The sequence below is a fragment of the Clarias gariepinus genome, chromosome 6, assembly GCF_024256425.1.
Source record: "Clarias gariepinus isolate MV-2021 ecotype Netherlands chromosome 6, CGAR_prim_01v2, whole genome shotgun sequence".
NCBI classification, from domain to species: Eukaryota; Metazoa; Chordata; class Actinopteri; order Siluriformes; family Clariidae; genus Clarias; species Clarias gariepinus.
In genome coordinates, this window is record NC_071105.1 from 26,905,928 (window position 1) to 26,923,135 (window position 17,208).

The window sequence follows — 17,208 nt, forward strand, 5'->3', positions numbered from 1 at the left end:
AGCTATGGTAAAATCTTAATACAATAGATAACGGCTGTCTTGAAATGACTGATGATGTATTTGAAAATGAAATACATCCCTATGAAAAAACTCACCTTATCAGATGGTAATTGAATCTGGCAGAAATAGTGGCCTATTAACGTTGCCACTCCCTCTTCAACTAACCAGTGATCAATAAAGGAAATAAATGTCAAGCAGCTCCTTTTAACCAATCCCCAGAAGTGAGATTCATTATACTACCCATGAGGATAGCGGGAGCCTAAGGGGAAAGTGGGATGCTCTCTTTGGTCAGAGAATTAATCAATAGCAAGGCAGCATGATGTGCAGAGAGAGGGCAGAGAAACCTGACTATTAAACAGGAAAGAGCCCTGAGAAGGCTGACTCTTATCTCATCAAGTCTCAAAGGTCACATGAAGTATTACTAAAACAGCTACCTTATGAAGCTGCATTACTATTTCATGGTGAGAATGGCAAATTGAATGTTGGAACCAAAGTTAATATTTGTAGAAATAATAAAAATGTGGATTCATATGTGGGTTCATGACAGTTAATTCATGTGACCGCGAATTCCCTTTTTTTGTAGTCAAAAGTTGGACTCACTAAAAAAAGGCCGCCATCTTGTGTGTGTGCATAAGATGATAATTGAAGCGAGGATCTGTGCTTGGTATCCATTTTCATACTAGTAGTGCATATAGTAACTATAAGCTAAAACATTTAGCACAATATCATGTAAGTTCCCTTCGGGCATAATTCCACAAGACCTCTGGTGCTCTTTTTTCCTGATTTTAACTGTCTGGGTTGAAAACTCATGTTTCAACTATAGTATTGTATCCCTGTGCTTCGTAGACAGAAGTGGAAACTGACATGAGTGTAAACTGGCAGCCAAGAAGAGTAATGCCACTGTAATGCGCATGCCTTAACAATGACAACGTGTGAACATTTAAAATGACAGAGCGAGTACAGCAAAAAATCTGCATCCAATTTGTGTTAAGATTAAACATTCCTCAAAGGAAATGATTCAGATTATTTAGGCTTTTGTGGATGATTCATTGAATTGAATTCGTTAAACATGTATCTATAAAAATGAAAAAAAGGTTTTGTCTGTACGTTGGTCACAACTAGATCTTTTTATGATATATTCACGTTTTATACATTAGATGTCTGTTTGTGTGTATGTACTGTATGTATGTATGTATGTATGTATGTATGTATGTATGTATGTATGTATGTATGTCCAGACAGAATTTGTCACAGCATCACGCAAAATTAAAATTTAATTAAATTGAAATGTTCAGTAGAAGTAAAATTATGAACAGTTATGTGCCAGATTACAAACCAAACGTTTTGACAGCATACTGCGCATACGTCAAAACTCTGGGCGCGTCTTAAATAGACCACTGGAAATTGTTCATTGAAACTTTGGCAGTACTTACTGTACATATCTGGCTGAAGTTTAACCTGCAGCATAAGTGAAATCCAAATGTTGAGATGTTATGAACAGTTATGTGCCATATCTATAATCTAATAATCTAATAAAAAAATGCTACTAAAAAGCTACTTGTTCAATATAATTAAACAGCTGCAGCAATATAAATTTACCAAATAATTTGTTTATATTTTCATTGCTGAAATAACAGTGCTAAGGTGAATCTTTGTATAAAATGATCTACTTTTTTGATTTCTCATCTGTGATTCACTCTCCGATTACCAAACAAGGAGTGTTTAGCTGATGATGAAAGAAGTACAACCTAGCACAAACAAGGCGTAAGATACTCAGACTTGTACTATTTCTTTGTAATAATATGTTTACAAAGAGTTCTGTCACATAGAAAGACAGGTGCACATGTATGTGGACTTTAACCTAAAATAATATCATCACTGATTTCATTAAAGCTGACCAGTGTATTTTTAGCTTTAGCCTTTAAACCTTTTCTAGAAACATTCTTCCTGTCAACATCAGGTACGCACATTAGTACACTATAATGTTAGGGTACGGGCTACAATAAACAAAGATCAGTGACTGAGAAGGCAAGAACTAGAAGCGTTATTATGACTTTAACCAAACTATATTGAAAAATTATGTAAAATTGCAATGAATTAAATAAATGAAATGAAATAAAACTGTTCAATGAGATACATTTCTCTTTATTGTGAGTATAGTGCAAATTACTATAAACTGAGATACTGTAGGGTTTGGATCATCTACTAATTTAAAATGCAAATTTTATAATGTATCAAAGTAGCCTTAATGGTTCAATTCTGTTGACTGATACAGTATATTGATTTACAGGAGAGTTCTTTTTAATATTACAGTAAAATGGTCTTTTTTTTTGTAAGCATAGCTTACATAGTTCAATGTGAACTGATCTGAAGGTAAATTATCATCTACCAAATTAAATTATTGTTATAGTAAATTAAATTGTGCCTTCTGGCAAAATTATATTGACAGATCCAGCAACTTTGAGGACCAAATGCTCGACATTTAAAAAAAAAAAAAAATGTATTTAATTTATTCCATTCCACTGTGAGCACAGAGTAGCTTACTGGAAAGTGATGGGAGTGGTTTTGAGACCTCTTTACACAAACATTCCCGATGCGCTGTTTACACAACATCATATCGAGCAGAGCCTAGCCCTCACCTCGACTACTCAGACCACATTTCTGTTATGCTAATTCCAGTATACAGACCACTTGCCAGGCATTTAAAACTGGTTCTAAAGCAGGTGAAAACCTGGGCAGCAGGAGCCATCTCTGCTCTCCAGGACTGTTTTGAGAAAACTGACTGGAACATGTTTAGGGAGACTGCAACTTACAGCGACCTTACCACCTTGGAGAAGTACACGTAATCAGTGACGAGCTACATCAACAAGTGCACTGATGACATCATGGTCTACAAAAACATCAGCTCACACCCCAACCAGAAACCATGGATTACTGCGGGCAAGCGCGCACTTCTGAAGACCCGAGACTCCGCCTTTAAAGCGGGGAACAAGGTGGCCCTAAAAACAGCAAGGGCCAAACTTTCCTGGGCCATCGAAAAGTCGAAGCGCGCACACGCCCAGGGTGACCACAGCCACTTCAAAGACAGCAGTGACACACGGCGCATATGGCAGCGCATAAAACCCATCACCAACTACAAGACATAATCACCTGCCTGTAACAGTGACGGCTCCCTTCCAATTGCGCTGAACAGCTTTGACTCTCTTTGAGCAACGCTTCATGACTACCACCATCGTCTCCATCCTAAAAAAGTCTTCTGTGTCCTGTTCTAATGACTACCATCATGAAGTGCTTTGATTGGTTTGTCATAAGACACATCAAAACCCTTTTGCCCTCCCCGCTGCAGTTTGCGTATCGTCCTAATTGGTTAATGGATGACACCATCTTCACCACACTTCATCTGGCCCTCTTAAACCTAGATAAGAAGGACATCAACATTTAAATGCTGATAATATTGCTGAGCGACATTTAAATTTCAGCTCAGCAATATTATCATCCCCCAACACTTGATCGGGAAGCTGAGCGTGTTAGGCTTGAACACCTCCCTGTGTAACTGGATCCTAAACTTTCTGACCAGTAGGCCTCAGTCAGTGCTGATGGTTTGCTGATGACACGATCATGGTGGGTCTAATCAGCAAGAACGACAAGTCAGCGTACAGAGAGGAAGTACAGAGGCTAACGGACTGTAAATACAAATACAGCAACCTGTCTTTAACCGTTGATGAGACAAAAGAGGAGGACACAGAGTGACCACTCTCCACTGAACATCAACGGCTCCTCTGTGATCAACAGCACCAAATTCCTTGGTGTCTGCCTGGAGAAGAATCTCACCTGGTCCCTCAACACCAGCTCTCCTCACAAAAAAGCCCAACACCGTCTTTTCTTTCTGAGAAGGCTGAGAAAGAAATACCCTACAGCAGATAGTGAGGACAGCAGAGAAGACCATTGGTCTCTTCCCCCTATCACAGACATCTACACCACACGCTGCATCCGCAAAGCCACCAGGATTGTGGCTGATTGGACACACCCCTCTCATATACTCTTCCCCCTCCTGCTATCTGGAAAAAAGTACCGAAGCAATGGTCTCTGACATCCAGACAGTGTAATAGCTTCTACCCACATGCCATACTGTACGTCTACTCAACAAGACAGGATTAGACTGAAACACACACATACACACTCTCTCCCTCAGATAAACATTTATCTCTATAAAATGGGACTGGACTGATAAACAAACACGCACATACATTTACATTCACATTTAAAATTCTAATTCAAATTTATTTGTCACGTACACAGTCATATACAGTACAATATGCAGTGAAATGCTTTTTCGACTACCAGTGACCTTAAAATAGAAACTTAAACATAAGAATAAATATAAATAAAAGGTAATACGGTAGAAAATAAAGTTAACTGGTAAAATATACTGTACAAGTAAAAATAAAGACATATTGCAGTAAAAGAAATATTGCAGGAAAATGAAATTAACTAGTAAAAGTAAAAATATACTGTGCTACCTAAGATAAAATAAGAATAAAATATACTGTACAAATAAGAACAAAAATATACAATATAGAAATATGAAAGAAGAAAATAGAAATTTGTCCATAAGTAATGTAAAAAATGGCTGAGGTGTGCAAATATGCATAAAGTGACTGTCTTCTTAAAGTGTCTTATTATTAAAGTGATTTGTGCAGTGGTCCATAATGAATGTATAAGTATATAGTGCAAAAATTGTGCATGAATGTGTCCATAGTGTCCATGAATGTATGAATGCAAATATTGTGCATGAATGTGTCCATAGTGTCCATGAATGCCCACTGTTGGATGTAAAAGAGATGATATTAGTGCTGTATTGTTTTGTGGTTGTTGAGAGACCTTATGGCCTGCGGGACGCTGGCAGACGCTCTTATCCAGAGCGACTTACATTTTTATGTATCTCAAGGGCCCAACAGTGGCAATTTGGTGGTTGTAGGGTTTGAACCTGGGATCTTGCCTTAACCACTGAGCTACCCCTGGCACGCATACACAGTGATCTACAACCATCCAGCATATTTTCAACACTAAACTTAAAATTGTTTTTTTTTTTTTTTTTTTTGCACAAATACTTATATTATCAGCTGTTATTTGCACTTGGACTCTTTCTTATCTGAGCTGCTACTTACAAGAAATCTTTACTGTTTTTATATATCATGCCATTAACTTGCACTTCCTCAATCCACTATCTCAGTATATCACACTACAGTATATAGTCATGTTGCTGCTTCTGTTTGCATAATTGCATGTGCACCTTATCTTGTCTTGTGTTATCTTTTGTATTGTAATGTCTTTTGTATAGTACTTTAGAATAGTTTTTGATAATTTATGGTTTAAATTTGGTTTGTCTTAGATAGTCAGCTAATTAGGTGTCATAGTTAGCTAGTTAATTGATGTTAATTTATGTTACATATACAGTATGTAGCACCCTGGTTGTGGAGGAACACCGTTTCGCTTCACTGTGTACTGAACTGTACTGTATATGGTTAAAAAGGCAATAAAAGCCAACTTGACTTGACTTGAAATGTTCATTTTAATGAAGCATAAAGTTATAGCATCTACACTGTTTAAAAATGTATTTACAGTACAGTATATATGTATGTGGGACTGTTACATCGAGATCGAAAGGCATTATGAGACTTGTCATTATTATACCTTGGGCAACTTACAGTATAACACACAGTTTAAATAGAGGACAAAGACAGTGGAAGAAAAGAACTGGAAGAAAAGCTCTCAGAGGGAATACCGATGCACCTAAAACCTGTAATCTAGCTGGCCAGTGATTAGATGTTTGCAAGACATGCTGCATTAATGGGTATCAATTAGTTTCATACCATATATTAGCTTAATAAATGTATATTTAAAAATACTTTAGTTCTCATATTCATTCTCTCATAATTTGGGTAAAATAATATTGGTATGTATTATTGATTAATATTGCTGTCTTTGTGCAAAATTTGTGTAAAGTTTGCCATGGCAAGTACAATGAGTAAAAGAAGTAATGTCGCGGTACTAAAAATTGAGATTAAAAGGCAGTGATTAAGTAAACAATTAGAAGTCAAAAGTAAAAAAAAAAAACTATAAAGACTGAGCTGAAAACATTTTACAATGATACGTTAACAGAATCCATTTTCTTAATGTTTGCACAACTCAAGCCTGTTTATTTCCTCTTGTTTTTTTTTATATAAGAAATCTTTTACTTGATGTTGATTGGTTATAAAAATGTATTTACTAAAACATGGCAAGAACTACCCAAAATGCGATGTGCCATGACACTGAAGCCACATTGCTTAAAATTCACATGCAGATAGATTAAGTGTGCCATTGGGAAGAGTGTCTGTTTTATGCGCTGCATTATTTTAGAACAATCACACATACTCACAAGTGTGTTAATTATTTCGTCATTATTCAGGATCACTGGCACTAGATTCTTTGGTGACTCACTAATTCAGACACAACTTCCTGAAGCTACATGAGAGATATGGCAAACATTACACATAAATTAATTTAAATTAAAAATAATTAAATAATTTAGGAAACACAAAGGGGACTGGCCCTGACATCAACTTTCATTAAATATATTCATACTTTCATTTAATAGTCTTAAGTTTTGTTCAGGTTCCCATTAAATATCCTCATGATTAATTGCCAAAATAGCATGCCATACAGTGGGATTACGAGTAACGCGGTTTCGCAAGACTAACAAATATTTTTAATACATTTTGACTTGGAAAACAAGCATTATCTTGGTTTACGAGCACGGAGTATCATGTATCACGCATGCGCTTATTGATTTAACGCTTAGCGTCACTTGATCCCAACTGAGCCAACAATTTTCCTCTCTCTTGCGCTCCGCTCTGGGTAATCGTCTCCCCTGCTGGGTCTTAGTGCTCGTCTCTTACTGGTATAATCAACATCTGTGTGCGTGTGTGTTTGTGTGTGTGTGTGTGTGTGTGTGTGTGTGTGTTTTTCTTACTCTTGCGCTGCTGTGTGTGTGTTGTGTGTGTGCACGCGCGTAATTTTACACCGAGCAAGTTCACACACTCTCTCTCTCTCTCTCGTCTTTAATGAAGTTGCATTTTAATGAAGGAAATAAGTTTTTGATCCCCTACCAACCAACAATAATTCTGCCTCTCACAGACTGGTTATGTGCTCTTGTGGTACACATATTCATTCAAGAAGGTGCTCCTAACAACAATGCGGTATGTGTATAAAAGCCACCTGGGCACAAAATCTCTAACTTTCATTCAAACCTCACCACTATCGGCAAGACCGAAGAGCTGTCAAAGCAAGTCAGGAACAAGATTTTAGACCTGCAGAAGGCTGGAATGGGCTACAAAACCATCAGCTAGAAGCTTGGTTAAAAGGAGACAACTGCTGGAGCAATTATTTACAAATGTAAGAAATACAAAGTAACTATTAATGGTTACTTTTACCTATATGCAAGATTTCACCCTTATGGAGTAAGAATATTCATGAGAAAAATTAGGGACCAGCCCAGGACTACACAGGAGGAGCTTGTGAATGATCTCAAGGCACAGTCACCAAACAAACCATTGGTAACACAATACGCCTGCATGGATTGAAATCCCTTAGTGCAGCAAGGCTTCCCCTCCCCAAGAAGACACATGACAGACCCGTCTGAGGTTTGCCAATGAACAGAGAAAGATTGGGATAAACTGCTGTGGTCAGATGAGACCAAAATTGAGCTCTTTGTCATCAACTCGACTTGCTGTTTTCAGAGGAAGAAAAATGCTGACTATGACACTAAGAACACCACAGTCCCTACAGTCAAGCACGGAGGTGGAAACATTATGCTTTGGGGCTGTTTCTCTGCTAAAGGTACAAATTTTGCTGCACTGAGGGGCCAATGAATGAGGCCATGTGTTGTAAAATTTTGGATGAGAACCTCCTGAAGATGAGTTGTGGATGGGTCTTCCAGCATGAAAATAACCCCAACTATACTGCCAAGGCAACTAAAGAGTGGCTCAAAAATAAGCATATTAAGGTCATGGAGTCTAGCCAGTCTTCAGACCTTAATAGACCTTAATAGAAAATTCACGGAGAGGTGTGTAACTTCGAGTTGCCAAGCAACAGGCAAGAAACCCTAAACATTAAGAGAAAATCTGTAAAGAATAGTGGATCAAAATGAATCCCAAGATGTGTGCAAATCTGGTAAACAACTACAAAAAATGTCTTCCCACTGTGCTTTCCAGCAAGGGTTTCTCTATCAAGTACTAAGTCATGTTTTGCTTGGGAATCAAATACTTATTTTCCCGTGTCCTTATTTTCTGGATTTTACCATAAACCTATGATAGAAAATTATAGACCCCTTCATTTCTTTGGAAGTGGGCAAACTTAGAAAACCTGAAGGGGATCAAATACTTATTTTCCCCCACTGTATAAACTACAGATATTGTGGGGATCCCAGTATGCATTAGTAAAGTAAGTCAGCACTTTACCTTTAAAAAAAGGTAAGGTAAGTGTTTCCGTATGTGCGCGCAGGCACTGTGTATGTGCGTACAGTATGTGTGTGTGTGAAGCCAAAGTAAGCTCCCCTTTCCCCCTTCTCGTCTTACACAGTTACCCTTCCTCCACTTTTTTCATACAAAGGCACTGTGTATGTGTGTACAGTATGTGTGTGTGTGAAACTAAAGTAAGCTCCCCTCTCCCCCTTCTCATCTTACACAGTTACCCTTCCTCCACTTTTTTTACACATGTACGCACACACAACGGAAACCTTGTTTTATCGGAAAAATAAACAAGAAATCTCTCTAATAACGGTGTCCAATGACGTGCACGCGCACACAGACACAAAGGGCAGGCTGATTTGAAGAGAGAAAACGTTAAAACAAGAAGCACGTGCTTGAATGCATAAGCAGAAGCATAATGCGTGATACATGATACTTGGTACTCGTAAACTAAGATATGTTCTTTTTTTTTTTTTGTTCTAAGTCCAATTTTATTAAAAATATTTGCTCGTCTTGCGAAACACACAGTAAACTGTGTTACTTGTGATCCAAGGTTTCACTGTATACACAGCGTGAACTAGTGACGAGCATGTACTCTAATGTTTTTTCCTCCATCCTCACTCTGAAGGCTCCCCACTGAGGTGGCATCCCCATCTGCAAATGTGTGAGGGGGCATGACCGCCAAATTCAGCACTGTTGGCAGAAAATAAGGGGATTGAATGAATCTCGTGTCCAGCGACATTATAAAAGCAGCGTGCGGAGCTTTGAGCGGGGTCCAAAGCCCAGAGTAACAAGAGCGCGAGTGAACATTGGATTATAAAAACCCAAGTTATGTTTATATAGAATCCTTGCTCATGTGTGTCTACACGGAGGCTTTAGACTTTAAACTGCATATTTGGGTTTGAAGATATGTCAGGTAGAACAAATATTATAATTACTTTTAGAAAGGGTAAACTGTACCACTACCAGAATATGGGAACAACGTCGCAAAAATGTAGAACGCTCTAAATTAGCATATTTTTTTTTTTTTTTGGTCATAGAAACAACCGGAAAAAAACAATAAAAACACATGATTATGTGTATCTATGCTATTTCTTTGCATGTGAGACCGAATTTCAAATTTTTTTGCTTAGTCATGTTTAAAAAGCTGGACTAAAATTCAGTTCATATTTGCATACAAAAATTGCATATTTTGTGCTGAAAGAAAGGATATTACACTATATACTACACAATCCTGTGCCCTATAGACTATATGTTTATTTATAAAAATTGCTAAACAAATAATAGCTAAAATGCCCTGAGCTTTAAGTGCTACAGCTCAGAAGCCTGTTGTGCGGTCAGCGCTAAAGGGCAAGAGCAACATGTGGGCTGAGCGATGTCACACGCTCCATAATCTTTAAAGGTGATCGACTGAAAAACTACTTTGCCGCTCTAAAGCCGCCAATGAGTACCCTTCTGCACACGTGAGTGGCATGTGAGTGGAGTGATACCCTGTATCCCGGGGGATGGCAAAAAAGGTAAACCTGCAACACTACGTTGTTGAAGCACCAGCTTAAGCATGCTACGCAGGCAACGCTGTTGATGCACCAGCTTAAGCACCCTACAGTTTTGCGTGCACCATGTCTCAGCTCCTTTTAGGATTGTCGCCTGCCAAATCCTGCTTCAGCTCGCCGGATAAAGGCAAAAGGACAAAGTGCCACCCTGTCACCTGCTTGAGCTCATCATCTGGAACCTGTGTGCCGATGTAAGCACCGCCAACCCACCTGTTGGAGGCCACAGCATAAAGGCGGCAAGATGAGAAACTCTCACCTCATCTGTCTGAGCAAAGACAGGCGGACTGCCTACCGCCGATCCACACACTAGAGCTCTTGTACAAGGGCGGTTAGATGAGACATTGTGGGTCGACTTGCACAAACAGATAGCGACATGGAAAATGAGTGAAGCCACACACACCCCAGGAACTTCATAGACGGAAGCATTAAACGTGGCCATTTGACTGCTGTATGGATTGACGTCAAAAACCTGCACGAGCCGATGCAGCATCATTCACATCTGCCAAAGTATTTCCCTGAGATCCAGTGACGAGAAAGAATGGTGTGATCACTGCAGCTGTGTCGAAGGGCCGGCAGCAGCCGCTGTCTTCATGTCAGTGCACTCTGCACTTCTTCACTGCCCACGCTTGCCAGTCGAGTGCCCCTCTGCCAGCTGGGCACTGCATGGACTTGCATGTGCAACCCTTACTTTTTTCATACCCTACTTTTCCTCCCTCCCTCCTCAGTTCCCTTCTCTTTTTTTCACTATACTATGGTAAATAAAACTACCCCTATATATATTATATATAATATTATATTAGCTATATATATATATATATATATATATATATATATATATATACACACATACACACAGTATACTGTATATACACATACCACAGATAGATAGATAGCATGCAAATACATTTTGGTTGCCATGTCTACATTTTAAGAAAACCCATACTTGGTGCAAACGAGTATATAGTATAGTGTTCACGTTTCGCTTGAAGCTGAAAAGTCCATGACTAATGGAAATCAGCAATGGAGTCTGAATCCAATCAAACACTTCTCTGCTACTGTGAGCTGGTTGCATCTGACATCCAGTTCGATTTCACTTTGTTCAGCTGGGAAATCTCATTTGCTGCCTTACAAATCTGAACAGCCTCGACAGATAAGCAAAGGGTTGCCACAAAAGCTCCTTGTTTAAATAAATGCAGACAAGCCTATATTCAGAAACACAGTGTAGGGTAAAATGCTTCATTTACACTTTGCATTTATATGCATTTTCATGAGCCAATCATGATTGTATACCATTTAACCTCATTAAAGTAAATTTAAACGCACACAGTAGGGGTTGTGATTGGATTGTAATTGGATCAGCCAGACCTCCTGTGGAGGTAGTTTAGTTTAGTCTATTCTGGAGTAAGAGGGATCTGTACAACATTTAATGACTTAAGGCCATTTCTTACCTCAAAAATGTGTTGCTCTTTTGAAAGCTGACTGACTTACCTACACATTGCCCAGTTAACTTTTTTATTTTTTTACACTACGTGGACAAAATATTATCTAATGTGCATAGAGGTGCTTTAAAACTACTGTATGTGTTTATGTGTTCCCAGTAAGTTACTAAACAACAATAGATGAGTTCAATTTTATTGATGTAGCACAACCAATACTGACAAATGCAATTTGCCAATACATTTTGTAAATCACCAAGATGGACTTATAAGGTTCTGTCTGACATTTCTGTAAGCTTAAAGTATTGAGACAAATGGTTGAACCTCAATAACTTCACATCCTTAGCTTTTTAACTTCTGAAACAACTATACTTCTTGCCTTTTAACAATTTGGGGCAAATTTTTCTTATTTCTTTTTACATCATTAACCTGAGTTTCCACTTTACAACATCAGCATCTGGCCTGTTAAGTCCACAGAGGCCACTCAGTTACTTGTTTAGTCCATCGGTATCTTACAGTAAGACTAATTAGATGAAGTGTTTCCAAACTCCTACACCACATTGCTTCACCTCATCACCTCCACCATCTTCTTGTATCAAAAACAGATGCTTGCACACGAAGCAAAAATCCAAATCAGAGCTCAGCTACATTAAACCATTTAAGCACAAGTCCTTTGAATCACTACCACTTGGGAAAGTGGACCCACCAGCCCTCAAGATAAAAAGAAGACATGCCTTAAAATACTTCCCTGTCCAGGCTCCTAGGTGGTACAATAAACTTTCTGTGGCTGTCTTTCTGTTGAGTGCTGAGTCACTGGCTGTGTCTAAGTGGAGATTAGAGACTTACCTCTTCACCTGCCACTTGATTTAACAATTTACATGTTTGTTGTCTTTCTCGCTGTACTATCTTCTTCCAACAGGGTTTTACTAGAGCTTGATGGTGTTCTTAGTCCCTGACCTCATGTCATTATATAGTATATAGAGATATTGTTTTGATGTAGACTAAGCTCTTTTTTGCCAGTTGCTCTGGTAAAAGGCATCTACTAAATGCTGTAAATGAACATAAAACTAACAAAAATACTATAAAGGCCGATTATCCACACACTTTAAGGACTATTTTTTACTGTGAGCTATTTGTGTTAAGTATTTGTAAATGCTACTCATTTCCAAACCTATGATGAACATAAGTTAAATTTTAATGTATTATCCACTATAACAATAGAAAGCAAATTCTGTTAACCAAAAACCTGTGGTCAAAAGGATGTTTAATCTAGAGTTTAGAATTGCAAAGTTAGATCTATTGAACTCACATGCAAACTGCAGGGTGGCTCTATGACTTAGAATGGTTCCCCGGGCATTGGAGGCAGAACACTGGTAAATGCCTCCATCTTGGTCTCTATCCAATGTGTTGATAATCAGGTTCCCTCCAGACACATGACGCCTCTCGTCACCGTCGAGATCAATGAGTGTCCCGTTCAGAGACCATCTGCGGAAATGCAAACACAATCAGCTCTCACATCTCGGGAGAAATGCGTTTGTGAGCATTAATCACACACATCGATCTGATCAGTTCACCTTCATTATGCTGCCAGAGACTTGCAATGGTTTAAGGAAGTACATAGTGTAACACTCGGTATTACAAAAACATAAAATGCATACCAATGACCACTGTATGTAATGAATCAGTGAATGGGCATCCTAGCTAGCTTTATCCCACTGGTTATTTTAATAAAACATACACCAATCAGCTATAAAATTAACATCACATAGCAGTATACTAGTAAACTGGTGACAGGATCATGGTTACCCAAGATTCACCCATGCCCACTTCCTACAGAAAACCCATTGTAGCATTCAATGCTGAACACAATAAAAAGGCACCAGAACACCCAGTGCACTGCAGCCCGCTGCACACAGTATTTGTTTTTAAAAGTTTTAAGTAGCAATTTAAAAAGATTCTAAATGATTAGAATCAATAAATCAGAAGCAAATTGAAACAAGCTGTACTGTATATGGTAAATCTGTCTGGAAGGATAATTCTATTTAATATTAGCAGAATAATAAGTCTCCAGTATCAGTGCTTTGTAAAAGTTAAAGAAAGAAATCTCTTCTTTTTAAAGGTTTTCTTCCACACATGAGCATTTTGTCCTTTCTCTGTAACAGGACACGCTACATTATACATCTCACTGTTGATTACATCAATCCGTTTTTTCCCCCTATAAAACATAGAATCAAATGCTTTATGTTTCAATGACAGTGTTCTTATGATCAAACTATGTTCCTTTTAGATAACAGTAGTGACTCTGTGCTATTGTTTGAGAGCTTTTTGGGCGGCAATAGCATAACATTGCTACATTATTTGAGACCAGAATACACCAAAGGGTGAGTAAATAATCTTATGTTGTTAGCCGATCAAAGCGTACTACTTCACCTTGAGAAATGTAGGATATGTAGGTGTGATTATTTTCCAACTCCAGAATCTGGAAATCATACAGTGTCTAGAGAATAATAATTTGATACAAACTGACATTGGTTTTGACAGGCATCAGGCTGTGAGCATAACAAAACAGAATTCCTGATTGAAGCTGTGAATGTATTTCCTCTGTAGATAGCAGCACTGTGTTGTCGAAAAATCTCTACTGACTAACAAAGCCCTTCCATTCTTGCATTACATATTCCTTAAAACTTATTCTAAAGATACTAAGTAATTACACTAAGCACAATAATACTTGTCAGTCATTAACTGATTTTGATGCATGGGTCATGGCCATTTAAATTTTTTATAAATACTGGACAGAAATCCAGTGCCACTGCAACGTTGTACTTCACTCAAAAGAATCCTGAGCATTAATAACTCATTTCCTTAGAACAAGAAATGACAAGATTGAGTTCTAGCATGGGGCTGCTGAGAAAGTATGACATGCTGATTGCAGAAAAAAATGAAAGAGGAAAAAATCAATATTGTTCTTTCGCTATAGAAATCTAATGAGCAGGGAAGGCAAAGCTTCTTTATTATACAAAGCAGTCATGACTGTCCCCAGACAGCTCTGACAGACTACAAAAGCAATACTGTCTGTGTCTCTCATCCTGATTCTCATCTTATTATGTCATTTTTTCCACAGTGCATGCGTTTGCTTAATCTGACTTCTTTAGTCATTATTTTACCCGGTATGCATTAAATGATAGCGAGAGACTTTTTATATTCTTCTTCTTATAGAGGCAAAGTTACACCAAATTAGCTTTGTCCTTGTAAATTATGTCTTCTACTTAGTGCATGATTGTCCTTATGTAGGTCAGATATAATGTGTGTGTGTGGGGGGGGGGGGGGGGGGGTGGGGGGTGGTGGTGGGGGGAAATAAATGCATATTACATTCTACATTTATAAAATGTTTTGTAATAACTTGCTTAGCATCGGACCTCGACCTAAGAACACTTAACCATAGTGTTAATAGTAGACTTTCATATACTGTATTTTGCCTGTTAAATTATAAATAAAAAAAGCTTGTTTACAATAGGTGCAGCAATTCTGTATGGGTGTGAGTGGTGAGGGTTCAGTAAAGGCTCACTAAAAGTAATTGACGAGGACAGGAAGCATAGAGTTGATAGGATGGCTGGGTTCTCTCTGCAGGCCGAAAAAGCTTTACCATTAATAATGCATGTGTGCAGCCTAGCGCGCACACACACACACATTTGCTTTTGTTCCTTTTCAGTATATAGGATTAATAATATACATACAGCTATACTGACTAGCTAATTCATTAGGCACACTTTGTTAGTCCTGTGTAAGACCACTTTTGCCTTCAAAACTGCCTTAACTCTTTTTGAATACAGTACATTCAACAAGGTGCTGGAAACAGTCCTTGGAGATTTTGATCCATAACATGTCACTTTAATGCAGACCACCCCCAGACTGGACCATTGGTACAAGGCAGGATGGATCCATGCCTTCGCATTTTTTAATGCCAAATTTTGACCCTACAGTCTGAATGTCGTAGCAGGAATCAAGGCACCAATTTTAGTGAGTCCATGTGATTGTAGCCTTAGTTTCATGTTTTCAGCTGAAAGGAGTAGCACCCAGTGTGGCCTTGCGTTGCTGTAGCCCATCTGTTTTAATGTTCATCATGTTGTGCATTCAGAGATGCTCTTCAGCAAGCCTTGATTGTAGCAAGATGTTTTTTTAGTTACTCTTGCCTTTCGACCAGCTTTAACCAGTCTGGCCATTTTGCTCTGACCTGTGGCACAATCAAGGCATTTTTGCTCAGAGAACAGCATGCAGTAGAAACTTTTACTGTTATTAAGACAATATTTTGGACTACAGGAAGTCTGATCTACAATCACAGCATCGCATTGGGATTTTTTAAGTCTCTTTGATCATTTACACTTTGATATAATTTTGCATGAAATGGAGAGGTATGCAAGAAACCACATAAGATCCCACTCAGCTAGTTTAGAGTCAGATCAGCATTGCATGACAGCTCAAAGAGGCTTCCAGACACTACTTTAGACATCACATGCTCCATCCATCATTAAGCTTGGATTTTATCATCATTAAGCTATAAAGAGTTTCTGTGCTGCACTCTCAGTCAATTAGTATTTTTTTAAGGTGTACTCATTCACACAAGTGCATCTGAGAACTGATACATACCTAAAGTGTACTATAATAAACAGTTTATTATTATTTTTATAGCAACAATTTATTTACTTGCAGTCCTAATAGTGCAACCTTAAAAAGCACTGAGGCTGAAAATGTCATTTGTAAATCTGTATGACTAAAGCTCAGTTGAATTTTTTTTTTTTTTTTTTGCTATCCTAAAAATTATGTCATAAAATGAGTTGACATTTATTTACTTGACAACCAGTATAAATTCAATGGGCAATCATTGCTTCTGTTTATTTATTTATTTTTCAACCCATTCAATTATTCGATGATTCAATTTACCATCACCAGTGGAGCTTTGTAAGCACTGATGAGGCAGATTTGGCAAGAGAGTGCCTGGTATGTCCAAAACTAGCAAACAAGTAATTACTTGCAACAGTGACTTTCGAAACACTGACAAATTTATTCACCAGTGGGCCACAGCAAGACATTGGGTTAAACTATGGTAATGAGATGTGTGCTGAGAGGTGGTTAATATAACCTCTTGCAAATAGTTTTTATACACAATTATGAAACTCAGTGTAAATTGTGAACATCAATGTAAATATCAACCAATAATAACACACTGAAGAAATATCTTCATTAACCACCAAATGTTTGAAAACATTATTACAATAGTTTTTAGAAGAAACACATGTACTGATCTACCGTGCTGATCCACGTTAGAGAAGTATAGCAAATATTAAGGCTATATATATATATATATATATATATATATATATATATATATATATATATATGACTACATCACACCACGGAAAGCTGAAAGACCACATGCAACATCCACACCATCTAAAATCTAAAATGATCTGATCTGCTGAAATCTTTTAAGCACAATTAATATCCAGTAAAGAAGGAATAGATAATTGTTTTTTTCTAGAGTCAGCCAACATTACAATCTCTCAATTTTTTTTAGAAATGCTGAACTTCAATCTTCAGTCTTGCTTATACCCATCACACTTCAAAGAAGACTATAAAGTTCCCACTGCATCCTTAAAATATCCAAGAACACAGTGGGAACAAGGTCAAAATGGAAATGTGCATGTATAAGTT

General features: G+C 37.9%; 1 protein-coding gene across 1 annotated transcript in view; it reads right to left on the reverse strand.

Moving 5' to 3' along the window:
* cntn3b (contactin 3b) overlaps window positions 1-17,208 on the reverse strand; it is an 87,742-nt gene that overhangs the window by 45,740 nt on the left and 24,794 nt on the right. The window contains exon 4 of the mRNA XM_053499234.1: window positions 12,809-12,984. Within this exon, the coding sequence (XP_053355209.1) occupies window positions 12,809-12,984 (176 nt within the window). The remainder of the gene's footprint in view (window positions 1-12,808; window positions 12,985-17,208) is intronic.